The 15844-nt window shown below is 32.3% G+C and overlaps 2 protein-coding genes across 2 annotated transcripts; one reads left to right on the top strand and one right to left on the bottom strand.

Moving 5' to 3' along the window:
• Positions 1-675: 675 nt before the first annotated feature.
• Positions 676-3738, top strand: LOC133191313 (uncharacterized). The gene is made up of 3 exons (XM_061327060.1): positions 676-781; positions 909-998; positions 3046-3738. Exons 1-3 carry the CDS (start codon positions 676-678, stop codon positions 3669-3671), a joined length of 822 nt encoding a protein of 273 aa, XP_061183044.1. The 3' UTR covers positions 3672-3738.
• A 3677-nt stretch (positions 3739-7415) lies between these two features.
• LOC133191232 (uncharacterized) lies at positions 7416-10979 on the bottom strand. The gene is made up of 3 exons (XM_061326986.1): positions 10914-10979; positions 8367-8535; positions 7416-7643 (listed from the first exon to the last, which is right to left on the bottom strand). Exons 1-3 carry the CDS (start codon positions 10957-10959, stop codon positions 7493-7495), a joined length of 366 nt encoding a protein of 121 aa, XP_061182970.1. The 5' UTR covers positions 10960-10979; the 3' UTR covers positions 7416-7492.
• Positions 10980-15844: the final 4865 nt, after the last annotated feature.

The raw sequence follows: 15844 nt of genomic DNA, 5'->3' as shown, positions 1-15844 counted from the left end.
AATCACAATTAAAATCCCGATAATCAGGAACTTTAAATGATGTTTGCTAAAAATAACAAACACTAATTTTGATTCTGAACCTACACAGAGGCTACAAGAGGCTGACAAGGTAGGACATTTTACCGAATTTCTTCAATTCTGATGGAATTTTGTCAAATTTGAGATACTTTTCACCTCAGAGCACAAACTCAACCTATATGAGATTTTCAAACACGAGAACGGATTGAACTTTATTCCATGTGACTATATAAAAAAGTTTATAATCGAAGACATGTATGTCCTTCATTTTAATTTTTGACAAATACCGTCAATTGCTATGCAAAATGAAATCTGTAACTTTTTTTCAATGTATCATAGTTCTTTAAAATTATTGACGAAGAATTAAACAGAGTATTTAAAAACAATTTTTTGGCACGTACACTCAACAACCTTTACTGCATAATCACGGCTTAACAGTCATTAAGTTCAGGCTTTGATTGAAATTTTAAAAGGCATGGATTGTATTTGACACCAAATTATCAATGGTAAATTATTTTATTTATATATGTGTGCCACTTAGGGGAAAACTGAATATTTGATTTGTAGCCATATAATCCGTATATCTATTTTTATTAGGAAACAACTATTTTCTTAAGACGGAGAAATGAATGTTGTGAAGGTGATTTAATTATGGACATGACGACATCCACGCTTGGAGAATCTTTCATTCTAAAGAAGAGAAACCTATGTGACAGACTCATTGCTGCAGCTGTTGTAACTATCATTCCTTGTATACATATAGGTGCTTATATGTTTCATAAATGATCGAGTAAAATAATGTTTTTTCTTTCTATCCTGACTTACAGCAGTTCTGCTGCCCATCATGCACGGATGTAGTTATTGTCGTATTATAATGCAATTATCTATAGGCATTGTCAACAACATCATATGGGTCCCCGAGAAACCGAAAGTCAATAGGACTCGATGTCACTGTGACTGCTTCGATACAGTTTTCAAAGGTTGGTGTTCCTTTCTTTAAAATCTTAAAATTGAAGAAAAATTTAAAGAAAAATCTGTGCACCCACGAAATTTGACATGTAAAGTATTCTCAAGGCAGATATTGTAGGTAAAAACTCGTAAAATGATTTTACAACTTCGTGAATTTCTTCTTCTCCGAGTGTGCATTTTGATCAGGAATCTAATTAATAAGATTTCTGGATGCACGATGTGGTCTGTAGCTTGAAAGATATTATTTCTGAAAATTGAATAAATGATATTGAACAAGTACATTGATACAATACTCCAAATTAATATATGTACTTGTTACGACTTACGGCTGTCTATGTTTAGCAGCGTAACATTGTGGGGCTCCTTAATCTGAATATTGAACGAAAGACAACAGGATATAAATTGTTTTTATTATTTTATTAGATTATATTCAAATAAATGTACACAAACCTCTTCTTTGGTTCTGCAGTCTGCACCTGAAATAAAAACAAACCAACCACCCTTTCCACCAAATGTTAATTCTTAAACCACCCTTAAACAAACCCTATAGTAAACATGAATAGACCTAATACCTTTAGGTCTTAGTTAAAAGATTGAATCAGTGATTTCTTCACTACTGAGTAGAAATATGAAATACCAGAGGTTATAGCAAACAACTATTTGTATAGGGACAAAATGTTATGCTAATTTCTCAGTAAAATTCAATACAATGCACCATTCATTTGTTAATAATAATGTCAGGGGTTATAATATCAATTTCAGGTCACTTCTTGTGCCTGAGTAAATAGTAACCAACAACGGTGAATTTTGATCACTACTTGTGTCTGAAAGAAACTTGTAAAATGCATGAACAAATAAAGCAATCAAAAGTTGCTAACAAATATTCAGTGTTAGATTAGGTTAATAATAATTACCCATCTAAATTCTTCTGAACCATGCTATGCGAGCGTCATTGTTGTTACAGTGGCAGAACCTTACTGTAGGTGAGACTGCAGACGTCTGTCTGTCAGAGCCCGCGGAGCTCGTATTTATACCAGTTAGACCCTCTATGACGTCCCATGTATGACGATTTGGCGCCATAACTTCAAATCACTGGAAGACTTCGGGTGCAGTTAGTTTACTGTACTCATCCGAGGTGTTCCGAACGTACTTTACAGCTTTTACCGCTTAAAGCTGAACATGATTCGTAAAAGCAATGTGTTCGCCATTTTTGTTCGGATTCTCGCTATATCTGAGGACCCCTATATAAAGGGCCTGACTTGGACACTGTTCAGTATAATCAGTCGACGCCGGTGTAGACGGATGTATGCTATACAGCACTCGGTAGCGACAAAAGTAACTGTAATACCTCGTCTAATGCAGGAAAGTAGATACAAAAGAAACTTACAATTATAGTTGTACAGGTCAGTGCAGTATACAAACAAACACAGATACACGTAACTACAATAAAATGTAAACAAAGGTAATGCAAGATAACCAGCACGAACACGGGTCGCCATTCCACGCCGATACCCGTGACAATAAAGCAGCCAGGTGTAACGAATGCGAAGAGTTTACCCTGGTGTTGATGTATCGTAGATATAATATCGAAAATGGCGTATGCCTATTTACGAGTCGTGTTCAGCTTTAATATGAAAACTGATGTGTAATTGTAAGGTTTTACCCAAATTGTCAGTCACTTGACTTATTATTCATCCAAATTACTATAGGTAAGCATATTCAGCTTTATAATAATGTAGTTATTGAATCATTAATGGTGTATTTACATTGTGTGTTGGATTTCCCTAGTCACGTGGAGGAAATTCGGAATGAGATGTACACTATACGACATTTTCTTATTAAGATCCTGGCTTTAATTAATGATAACAATTACTAAATGAAAATGAAACATAAGTATATATTCTTCATCCAATCATTCATCCACTCATTATTTTAATGACTCATTCCACTAGAAGTAACTTATCATGTGTTTGCTTGTACATAACCATAGTGGAGAATGCCGAATTCGTAACATACTTATACGTGAAATTATGCTTTTTAAAAATTCTTTTCTTACAGGTTCGTACGAAAGAGTTGGAAAAACAACCTACAAACATATATATTTCAATGCTACTTACGAAATGCTGGTCATTTGGGTAATGACGCTTGGAGTGATTATTGTCTCCTATGAATCATTCAAACATCTATATGATTTGTATAATCATAGGCTGTTAAGATGGAGGATGTTTTTCTTGTTTATACTAGATGTTTATCCCAACTACTATTCATACTGGATGTTCTTCAATTATACAAATGACGGGTACTATAGTCAATTTTATCATCAAATGTTTTTCACAGTGACGGAGTTATTTTCTACGTGGACTGTATTTCAACTTTGTTCTAAAACCTTGGATACAGATTCGATACGTTCTTTTATAATTATTTCGATCAGTTTAATTCATATTTTGCTGGGAGGGGTAGATCAGTTTTTTGCACAGTTAATTTTGTGGCAAGACAATGCATTTCAGAGATTCAGAGACTTGGGGTTTCTTCTTCCAGATCTGTTACATGTATTATTTACCATCCAGTTACTATCAGAGGAACGGAGGACTAAATGGGAGAAAACCTTTACTATTAATGAGCTAAGGAAAATCAGTGTCTTTGTCTTTAGCGGATTTCTGGTTGGGAAGTTTTTATTTTCCTAAATTTTTGTAAAGTCAGACAGAACGGAGAGCATGTAATTTTTCACAATTTATTATATTACCGTATTTTGTAAATAAAGAGATTTGTTGACATTTTAGCCGAACAAGACATGCTAAATGTTTATTTTTGACCTTAAGATAAAACATGGTAGTTTTTTCTAGAATATTTTCAATTACATGTAATTACTGTTCTACCTATTTAATCAAAGCTGATGGGTCGGAAAATCCGCTTTTGGTTGTTTTTTTTTTAATTCCCTATGATACACAATCTTGTACGTGAAAAGAAGAAAACACTTGTTGTGGCTTTCAACTTGACATTTAGTTATATCGACGACGTATTGTCAATTAACAATGGTTATTTCTATTCTTATGTCGATACGATATATCCCGGTGAGCTTGAAATAAAAGATACCACAGAGTATGACACATCTGTTTCATATTTGAATATTTTACTAGAAAAGGGCGTTTATGATAATCTTACAACCAAGCTTTATGATAAACGTGAAGAATTTAACTTTACAATCATCAACTTCCCATACTTATTCAGCAATATACCTTCATAACATGCATACCTCTCTTTTTATATCTCTCAGCTGATTCGAGATTCAAGATTCAAGAGCATGCTTTACGTAGGAACAATTTCTAAAACGAGTTTATGAAACAAGAATATCAGCATCTCGTTTAAAGTTTCCTGATGCTCAAGCTGAAACGTTGAAAATTCAAAATATTTAAATAAAAAGACTTTGAAGAGCTGAAAAAAGATGCCAAAAACTGGAGCAAAATACGTCGAAGGATTAGAGCTATGCATGAGGGAGATACTCCCTAATTTTGAAATAAATTTCTAAATTTTACCCCAGGATTTAAATATATATCCGTATTTTCAAGCTAGTACCGAAGTACTAGGTTACCGGGCTGGAGAGACCATCGGGAACTAACAGTCCACCAGCAGAGGCATCGACCCACGGGTCATAATGTTAATCAAATACGGTACCAGTTTTGATGATTGTTAGGCCATTATTAAAACACTGATTCCCGTTATTTCCCGATCATGACAACTAGCACATGGCGGGTGTGACCGGTCGGCAGCGGATACTTACTCCTTCATGGCACCTGATCCCACCTCTGATGTTTTTGAGGTCCATGTTTGCTCTGCGCCAAAATTAGTATTGTTTAATGGACTTTTGAGCTTGAATACCGTTCGTTATCTCCATGCATTTCATACGTATATATGATATATAGAAGAGCAAATTTTAAGTGACGTTAGGTCAATAATCGACAGATACTCTTATGATAATTACAAAAATGTCTAATGCCACTCATTTTAATATTTCTATACCATTTAAAATTTAGTTTGTTAACAATATTCAGGAAGCTTTAACTTAAATTCCATCTTTTCTGGTAAAGTGGACCTTGAGAAGATTTTAGATTATCTCACCCTTTATTGCCTTTTTTTGATTATCTTTTCTTGGTAGAGAGCTTGTCGTTCTTTCGAGTTATCCTCCCACAAGAACACCTTGTGCATTTACCAAGTCTGATTAAATTGACCAGTGGTTCTGGAGAAGATGATAAAAAAGTGGAAAAATTTAATCAATACGACAACAACGTCGATGACGACGGACAGCGGATAAAATTCGATCAGAAGAATAGCTACAATGTAACACCAGTACAGTATTCCATTATATGTTCTCACAGAATAATTGTTTTACCGAACTACTTTGCCTTTGATTTTTCAAAGTCTTCAGAACTTTTGACAAACCATATCTCTGACATCTTATAAATAAGTAACATCCAGATTTTGAATTGCATTTTGCTGCACAATACAGAGCTTATATCTAAAAGAATCCAACATGATACAGATATGATGTGTTTCTTGAAAGGTCATGCAGTACGATTCACTACATTGTGATGTAAACAAAGCAGTTGAGCACTGTGTAATTTTGATTTTATTTTCTGTAGTAGCATTATTTTAAATCTTTTATAGAAATGAACTGTCCCTCTCGGCTATCCATCCCCTTAATCTGTAAGAGAGGCAGTTGCATTTAAGTAACAGTATGTGTTCCTCATTACATAATATGACACCCAAAGAAATCCTAGACATATACAATAACAAAATTGTTTGTTTTGCTCATCATGCTCATTTTATAAAATCAAAAGCATACAAAGCCTCCATAGCAGTAATAAGAAGCCTTTCACATTCTTCGGTGTTTATCACTCGAGTTATCACCAGATTTCTTGAAAACATCCTTTGCTGATTTGTTGTGATTTTCTTTGTTTTGACAACCGCTCTTATTAACGTTTAAATTTATAAATTATATCATTTCCGGGCAGATTACTCTCTGATCCTTCGACATATTTGGCTCCATTCTTTGGCACCCATTTTTGAGCTCTTTAAAGTTGTTCTTTTTTTTTAATTTAAATATTTCGGATTTTCTCGGCATGAGCATCAATGAAGAGAAATAATTTGTTGAAATGCGCATCTGGCGCATCAAAAACTGGTACCGTATTAGATTTACATGTTCAGATCTAAACACGTAATTGAAGAGTTCATTTTCTAAGCACATTTGTTACATTGTATACTTCTTTGATTTATTGATTCTTTGTTGTTTTACGTCCAGTTCGAGAATTTTTCACTCATATAGAGACGTCTCCATATACCGGTCAAGGGCTTCAAATTTAGACCTTTAATCGGCACTCAGGGACATTGAGTAGTGAGGGTTCTTTATCGTGCCAATGCCTACCACGACACGGGGCCTCGCTTTTAAAGGTCTAATCCTAAAGACCCGCAACTTTCACTCCAATGTGCCGAGCGCTTGGCGTAGGAACAGTTGCTATCTACTTTTTATCGACTTCGGTCAGTCGTGGCCTTGATTCGAACACACGACCTTCCGATCACGGAGCGAGCGATCTACCGACTGAGATATACCGTGATGGTTATACTTGTCTGAAAATTGACGCTTGCATCACTGTTTTTTGTAAAGCTTTTGAACCAAAAAAAAGTTTGATATTCCATGTGTATTTTGCTTGGAGCACAAAAAATCACTGGAATTGAAATCGCCAAATTATCTGAAACCGCTGGTTCAATTTCTCTCATTTTTACATAATCTTGGTTCCATTTTTATCATTCTGTTGATTTTTTTTGTAAAAATTGAATCATAATTTTAAAAAAGACCATACAGTGTAGCATATTTACATACGAATTTACAATTTTACATCACATTGTACTCAAATATACCAGTCTATATATTGTGAATTTTAGTTACAAAAAGGTTACCTTTAAAAACCCATCACTGAAGTTTGCAATAGATTAAATTGTAATTTTTAAATAGGGCACGTTCTCAAAACGAACGTCTTATGTCACAATTTTCTTAGAGGGGTCTGATAGGCAATATTTCAAACTAAAAATTTGCAGTTGAATTTCTTCCATATCACTTTTTAATAGAGATTTTGTATCCTAGAACAAAATTTCAAAGTTTCAAACAAAAAAATGAATTTGAGGAAACATTTGGCCTTTCTTTTGTCTACTACTTTAACCATTTTTCCCCAAGATATTTTGGTTTAAAACTTTGCAATTATCTGTTTCAAAATCGCCTTCAATTTTGCTTTTAAAATACATCTGCTTAAGTAGCATAAATATTTTTTCTGTATCAAAATTAAAAACTTACAGACCATTTCACTTTTAGATTGTTTAAGTAACACTTTTTCGTGAAATTGATAAATCGCAATGAGAGTGAATAAGAAACACGTAAAGATATTTGATTGTTTTATTCAGCAACTAAAACATGTGGAAGTAAAATAAAACATAATAATATTGTCCACAAAGCCATTTACGCCTGACAGCAACAGAAGTTCGGACCACATGTTGTCGTATCGCAGCCATTTCCATATCTGTACATCGCCAACTGAGCTGATCCTGTTTGTTCCGGAGTTAAAGGAGAGTACTTGTAGTAAAAATGAAATGCTTGAAAACAGCTTCCCCTGTTTAAAAAAAAAATTAAAAACTAAAATACATATATTCTATTGCAATTGCATGTCCGAACAGGTAGCATTGAAGAAATCCAAATATGCAAACGTTCAGAAATATCTTTGTGATCATCAAAAACTCAAATATGATAATATATACGATGTGCTTGAGGAAACCTTCTACCTAAATGCACAATAAAATGAATTTTTCCCGGCAAAAAATGTTCTCGAGTATATGAAGGTCTTGAAATAAGGATAATTCTCGTAGTCGAATAAAAGTTGGTTTACAGTATTCGATGAACGTTTATGACACATTTAAAAGAAAAGGTTGTATATTTTGTTTAACATCTACTGACTGAACAAGATTATTATTTTCATTACCCAGTCGAGATGCTACTGATTGGTTCTCCAGAATTACACTCAAGTTTCAATTCATTAGAACGTAGGGTTACAAAAATATATACGTGCATCATTTTAATATCAGATTGAATGTATTGATATTTGATTTTGATAAATGGATTGTTACATTTATTCAAAATCATGATATGTTTACCTCATATCCAACGGCATACAAAAATTTGACATACTTTTGTGAAAAATAGACAGAAAATCTTGCCTAAACCAATTCATATATCTCCTCCCACTGAAGGCGACTTAAAAATATTCATTAAGTCACATTAGTGTGAGTTATCAAGATTAAACGTCTTCCACGAAAAAGCATTATAGAATAAAACCTACGTGGTTGATCCTTGATTTCCATAGATAGCTCTCATACTGCTGATAGCATTTTGGCAAAGGGTGTTACATGATGGTCCCGTGCCGCATGGTTTCCGAATGGCAGATACAAAATGACCATTGGTTGCACTTGCAGCACATGCAGCTTGAACAATAGCATCAGCATCGAACCCTAAATACATTTATCTAAGTAAAAAACAGTACAATACCTGTGCTTTTTATCGCTTAAATTGTGTGTGTGTGTGTGTGTGTGTGTGTGTGTGTGTGTGTGTGGCTTTATTTTCATATACATGTATATTGAAACAAATTGACTTTGACAAAGTTACGAGAAGACTAGAAGAAAGCTCTGATAATCATCATCATTTTTTTACATTTACTATAATATTATTCAGATATGAATCATTCATATTGATTGACAACGAATTAATTTTATCACAGCATATTTCATTGAATAGAAAAGTTAATCAAAGTAAACACATTCCATGTTAATCACAAGTTAAGCATGTTTAGAGAAATATCATATGGAAAAGATACAAATTATATTTTTTGTAAATATCCTATCAAATTCAACAAAAAGAATATTTTTTCTGAAATAATTCGATTGTTCATAAACAACACAATTCCTTCTAAAATACTCTTATAGTGTTCCCAGAAATTATTGAGAATTTTTTTTTGAAATGTCTTTTTCTTTATATATATATATATATATATATATATATATATATATATATATATATATATATATATATATATATATATATATATATATATGTATATATATATATATATATATATATATATAATCAAGCTAAAAATTCCATAGTTTATACCATGTGTGGTAAATATCAAAGGATCAAAAGTTAATTTGAAGGTCACCACGAGTGCAAAACAAGGTGTACAGGGTATACACTAGTAAGTAAATGTCAATCAAGCTCTAGTACCCAATGATGAACATTAATGCACTTGATTGACAGGGGTACACAGACCAGGTATTTTTGAAGGCGGTGCTTAAAATCTCTGCCTTTCAAATAAAATATTTTTAGTTTATAATTTTTTTATTTATTTTTTATTAAATGAAAATATTTGCTACTTTCATATTTTATATGCAGTTTTCATGAAAAACTCACAGATTTCTTTTTATACTTCCGATCGATTGCTAAAAAAGAAAGCTTATTGTAGATGTTTATTAACAAAGCTAGCGATTCTTCTGCAACACTGAGTATCCCATCGCTACTATTAATTAATATGGGCCAAATATTGAAATTGAAAAATGGAAAGGAATTCAGCGGAGGGAAAAAGCTGATAAGGCTAGGAATGAAACCCCATTCTTCTACATTTAGTGTTGTTCTTACTGAGGAAATATCCAAGCCTTCTTTGATCTGTGAATGTTAGTTGCTAGACCTATAAACTCTTTTCCCTAACAGAATTCCTCTTCTTTTTCAATATTTTGTATCGCACAAACAAAGTAGACGTTGGAATATTCGGTGTTTCAGAAATATCACTAGATTTCACAATCCCTTACTTACACATTATTTAAATAGGCCTTCTATTTTCAATAGCAGTAATTTTGAACATCAGCAGACAACAGGAAGTATATAAAAGAAATAGGAGGCTATCAACAAAAACTGCATGTATCATTAGAAAGTAAGGGAGATTGTCGTTAAATAAAATAGTAACATTAAATTAAATTGTATGTCATTAGTCCAACATCTTAGATGTATCATAAGGAATTCTCAATAATTTCTGGGAACTCTATATATATACCCTATATGCTCAATTGTATAGGGCAATATATTTGTATCTTTAATTTCTAACGATTACACAGTAATGATACAATGTAGAATGATTTTCATTTAATTGCTGCGTGGTAACACGATTTAATTGTACATATATATGTCAATTCAATTTCCAATTATTAAATAGTTCCACTAATCAGAAAATACTTATCAATGGAATTTGAGGCAAAGATGTCATTAAAAGAATTCTAATGATTTATAATTTTTTATAGACGTGATTCATGCGAACTCTTGGATTACCCTACATTAAGCTGTGTAAACTAACTGTAAGCGTGTTTGATTTAAGTTACAAATTACATCAAGTTTTTTTTTTTTTTTTTTTTTTTTTTTTTTTTTTTTTTAAACTTAATCAAAATAAGTTATTTCCTGTCTTAGTTTTACGAAAGTGCTTGTAGGTCTACTTGTTTTCTGTTACACTACACAAAAAGAAAGTGTCAATTAAAAATTACACATACTCCATAGCAACAATTTAATATCTTGAAAAATTCTTTTTACGGTGTGAAAGGTTCTTATATAAATTTAAGTGAAAGTCCTTAAAAAAAATGTTAATATCAATAGTTAACTATATTTTTTTTTCGGGGGGGGGGGGGGGGGTTAGGGATAAGAAAAATTCTGTTTCATAACTGAGCAAGATATAATTCACGTTCTCTACTAATTTTTATCTGTCAGTTAAGGTTTTTCCCCATTTTATTGAGAGATTCCCGCCGTGACGGGATGCCATTAGACTGATAGAAAAAAAAAAACATTCACCAACCTTTGGTTGCTGCAACTAAAATGCTGAAGATGAATACCAGAATCATGATTACAGAGGCCGAACTATTATTTGCTTTCCTTTAAAGGTTAACTTATATATAGTCATGCCTTGTATCAATTGCTATGTTATTGAATTACGCTAAGAACACGTGGCATAATAACTATGATAAAAGCACGTTTTACATCCGTTGCAAGATACACCTGTTTCATGAATTATGTGTTATGCTGCAAGGATTTATTTAATTAAAAGTAAAATGTTTAGTTGAACTATTTCAGACAACTCAGTATATTCTCAAAACAATCAAATACTACAAACATTATTTATTTATGATATACATGTACATGCACTAAAATAGAATTAATAAAGAAAATCCTATTTTTTATTCAGTTAATTAAAGTATCACCGGTACAAACACATTTAACTGCATTGATTATTGAAGAAGAAATTGTTCTCTGCTTTTCATAACGAAAGTAAAAATAATATTCCATGAGAACCCCGTATGAACTTATAAAATTTATGCCCCATGTTGCTTGTTTGCTAAAATCATCCCTCCGAGAATTTCTGTTAGATTGGGAGACCTGGCTCCGGGGCCATAAGACTTAGAAGAGCTCACTTTTGATCTCAGTTTCACTTTTCCACAATCTATTCCATTTTTTTTTTACATGGCGCTTATGACCATTGTGTGTTTTGCAACTGACTTGTCCACAATCAACATAAGAAGTTTTGCTATGATTATGTTAGGTTCTAGATCATAATGACATTTTGTAAATGTGTGATTATTTTAATGTCGGATCTTATTTGTCGCCATTTCAGTATTTTGGTATTTTCTAATACAAAAAATAATAATAATAACAGATTTATTAATATTAATGATACAAATCTCAAGTCTGAATGTCTAAATTAAGTCTCCTATTTGATAGGAAAGGTATGGTAAACGCTTGAAGGATCTCAATTTCTTCAAGTAATTATGGACTTTAAAATACTAGTAGTTCACACATGCCAACAAACAAAAAAATTGGATGCATGGATTGACTAAGTCTTATTTTGATTTTTTCATTTCCCTTATGAATCTCTTTATATTTCCTTTTATCATTTTATAGAATATTATTGAGAAATATTGAATGAATAATGAAATTTATGCGGCTTAACCTTTTTCCTTTTTAATTTTACTTAAAACATATTTTTTATCATAATTTTGAAGAATAAATTGTTTGTAGCATCTTTCCTTGTATTTAGTATGATCTTACTTTTAAAAAAAACTGTCTAAAAAATTATTTAATGTTTAAAATTGTTTTGTTTTAATTTATTTATTTTATCTAGATTTTAAAAATATATTTTGACTTTGATAGTAAAAAAAAATGTTTTAAGTTAACAAAGCTGAGCTGTAATTTGAGTGATAATCATAATAGGATACACGCTTATTTTATTGTTCTAAAAATGAATTTGAGATCATTTCAAGGACAACCCTTAAAATCGTTCAATGACCCATCTATTTTCTACATTATCATATACAATCAGCTGTTTTCTCGTAGCAAAGCAATCTGGCGTTAGATGATTAAAAACAGGATATCCGGAAAAAAAAACACTCGAAGATATTTTGTTTTAAAATATCTGTCAATTTTAAAAAATGCAGCTCTACGCCTGGTATTGGAATTAATGAAATTACGATCTATGTATTACTAGTATCTTATATCAGTCTCTTATCATACAAAATATGAAATCTGATGTCGCGTTGAAATGTTTGAGATTACAAACAATTTCTAAAACGAACCAAGCTATTGACAAATAAGTTTATGAAACAAGAATATCAACAGTCTCGTATAAAGTAAAAATTTCACTGATTTTATGGTCAATACAATAACCTTGTCAGCAAATACAATCTATCATTAAGTCGAATGCTGAATGTCGTTTCCACGTAAAATGTTGGGCAATTATTTTCATATTGAATTGTCTACGGATTTTTCCTTTTGTCCGATCATAACAAGGAACATACGATGGATGTGACCGGTCCACAGGGGATGCTTACTCCTCCAGGACAGCTGTTCCCACCTCTAAAGTTTTCAGTGGTGCATGTTTGCTCTGCCCCAAACGGGTATTGTTTCAGTGGACGTTTGAACTTGGTTAATGTTCGATATCTAGATTTTTTCTAGATGACCAATCCAAGATATGATTGGAGCCCAACTTTTACTGCAGAGGCATTGTCTATGATGTAAAAAAAGGCTGATGATAATTGAAATTTGCATGAGGAATGGTTGTAATGAAGCTGAAATGTCAGATGCATGTTTTGAGGCTGTTAATTCTGGAAAAAAAATACATTTCAAATTTTCTAAACGCTCTTTGGAGTTTTGGAGAACTCTTTTTGATTTATACAACGTTTTGAACACTTGTATGTTGTAGCATAGTCCGTCTTATATTATTCACAGCAGTTAGTATGTCTGTGAGGAGTAAAAAAAAACTGGGTGGAACATTTATTAGACTCTACAATGTACATGTATTTGCGTTTGTTAGGATGTTTATGAAGTTTTGGAATCCAGTTTAGATTTGATAACTCGAATTCAATACTGTTGACTTGAATTAAAAGTAATCAAAACTGACAATTGATTGTAAAAAAAAAACTTCATTTTTTGAAAGGGAACTATTGGTAGACGATGGATTTTAATAAAATATTGAAAGAAAACTGTGAGTAGACCATAGGAGGCATTGAAAGGGGAGCGTGTGTCTATGTTCGATTGCCATAAAGGTATTCAAAGGGACTAGTGGGTAAAAGCAAAACTACCATTGAAGAATTCATAGAATATTGTGTGTATAAATTGGAATACCATTTGAGATATTGAAAAGGAACTGTAAGTATACGTTTGATAACAATATGGGGTAATAGTGTTGAAAGGGAATTAAATATATAGGTTTAATTTCCAAATTTTGTAAAATATATCTTCAATACAATGACCTTGTTTGCAAATACAACCTGTAGTTACATGTAGGTCGAAAGTTAATTGAGGTCTTTAACACGCAACTGATAGGCCATTATTTTGACACTTAATTGGCTACGATTTTTCTTTTTACCAGAACATGTCAAGGGTTACACGGTGGGTGTGACGGTCCACAAGGGATGCTTATTCCTCAATAACTTCTGATCCCACATCTTTTCAGAGATCCATGTTGGCTCTGCTCATAATTTGTATTTTTTAAAATATAATATCAATCACAAATAAGCAGCTTTAAGGGTCTCCCGAGTGTCACAATGACTTTTTCTATACGCAACATATGTGTTTTTCCTTATCTACCATTACAATCACTTGACAGCCTAATGCATCTCTATTTGGTCCAGAGGGCAATGATTCAGACAAACTTGTATACTGCATGAGGATACATAATGAGTTGATATTTTAAAGCCCTTAGCTATACAAAAAGTGGAACCAATTTTATTATTCATATTTTGTACGATTTGTAGCGCTGTAGGAAACAAAGATGAACATTTGCTAGATCACGCTTGTATCTGTTAGGGTTAATGTATGAGTAGCGCTCATGCAATTCCTTAAAAGTAATGGAGCCGAGACACCGAAGGGGCCGAGGCCCATTGCTTTTAAGGAATGGAGCGCTAGAAGTACATAAACCCGTTTAAAATTCACTGTTTTAAATGCTTGTTATTATTGTTTGTTAATATGAAATAAAAATATATAAAAGATACACAGTAAATATACATTTAACATAGTAGCAGCATTTAATATATATATATAGAGAGAGAGAGAGAGAGAGAGAAAGGCGAGTAAAGTGTTTCAAAAATGAAATCAGTCGTCTGTCAACAGCTTCGATAGGGCAGTGAGATGAGTGTCCCACTCTCATGTTTAGGGTATCGGGTTCGATTCTCAGCTGTACCAGTGCCATTCTGTCTTAATATGAGAAAAAAAACCTTAGTTAATGAAATTTTCAAAGTTCTTTCTTCAGTAGAGGCACGGGAAGGAGAATTTGAACATAGCAAATACTGTTTTCAATGTAATGTGAAAATCCATTCCTGACAAATAATGGAGTGCTCAAACAAAAGAGTGACGTCACATGTGGATTTTAATAAATTGTAAAGGTTTCTTGTAGTTTAGGAATCCAGCATAGGTTTAGTAATTAAAGTTTAATTTGGTTGTTGGAATTATTGAAATTATTTCAAATTGACAGGATTTTGAAGCATCTCTTATTTTAAAAGGGATATATCAGAATGAGCCTTTTAATAAATACTACAGAATATCAACTCAATCATATATTTGTGGATATTTTCAACTCTACATCGCAATCTTTAATAAAAAAAAAAATGGAGATAAAACTAACTAACTCATCATCAAGATTTATTAAGAAAACATTCTCTTCTTAGAGATTCATAAATATCTTCAGTTTATCCTTGTTTATAACTTTTGCCAATCTCATATGCATGCATAAATTCTACGGATAAACGAGAACATTTCAAATTCTTTTTTTTCTTTTGAATACGTCGCATTTATCAGTTCGAATTTGCAGTGTCGTGATGCCATATTCCACTATGACCTCATGTTAAGGCAGTTTAGAGAAGCAGGTGCATAAGACGCAGGTCGATCCTTAGGCTAAACGCGAAAAAACTAATATTTTCCCTAATATATATCCATGTAAACTTTTGATCCCCTTGTGTGGTCCTTAATTCAAAACAAAGTCTTGCACGTGGATAATATCAATTCGATCAGTTATGACTCTGCTGTTTGAGAAGATTGTAAAAGGTTTTATTTTAATATTACCATGTTAGTTTGTAAAAGTGAAAAAGAATGATTTTATTTCTTTTTAAAAATAGCGAACGTCAATCGGCAAGAATTCAAGAAGATTTTTTCACACCCTTCAACTGAAATTCCTGACTCTATCCCTGCTACACATATTTAAGACGTTTTGACTTACAGAGTGTTATTTGAATATTTTAC

The sequence above is a fragment of the Saccostrea echinata genome, unplaced genomic scaffold (assembly GCF_033153115.1).
Source record: "Saccostrea echinata isolate AGI-Se365-2 ecotype Australia unplaced genomic scaffold, CSIRO_AGI_Sech_v1 ptg000023l, whole genome shotgun sequence".
In the NCBI taxonomy this organism is placed as follows: Eukaryota; Metazoa; Mollusca; class Bivalvia; order Ostreida; family Ostreidae; genus Saccostrea; species Saccostrea echinata.
This window is presented reverse-complemented; position numbering and strand designations above follow the sequence as displayed.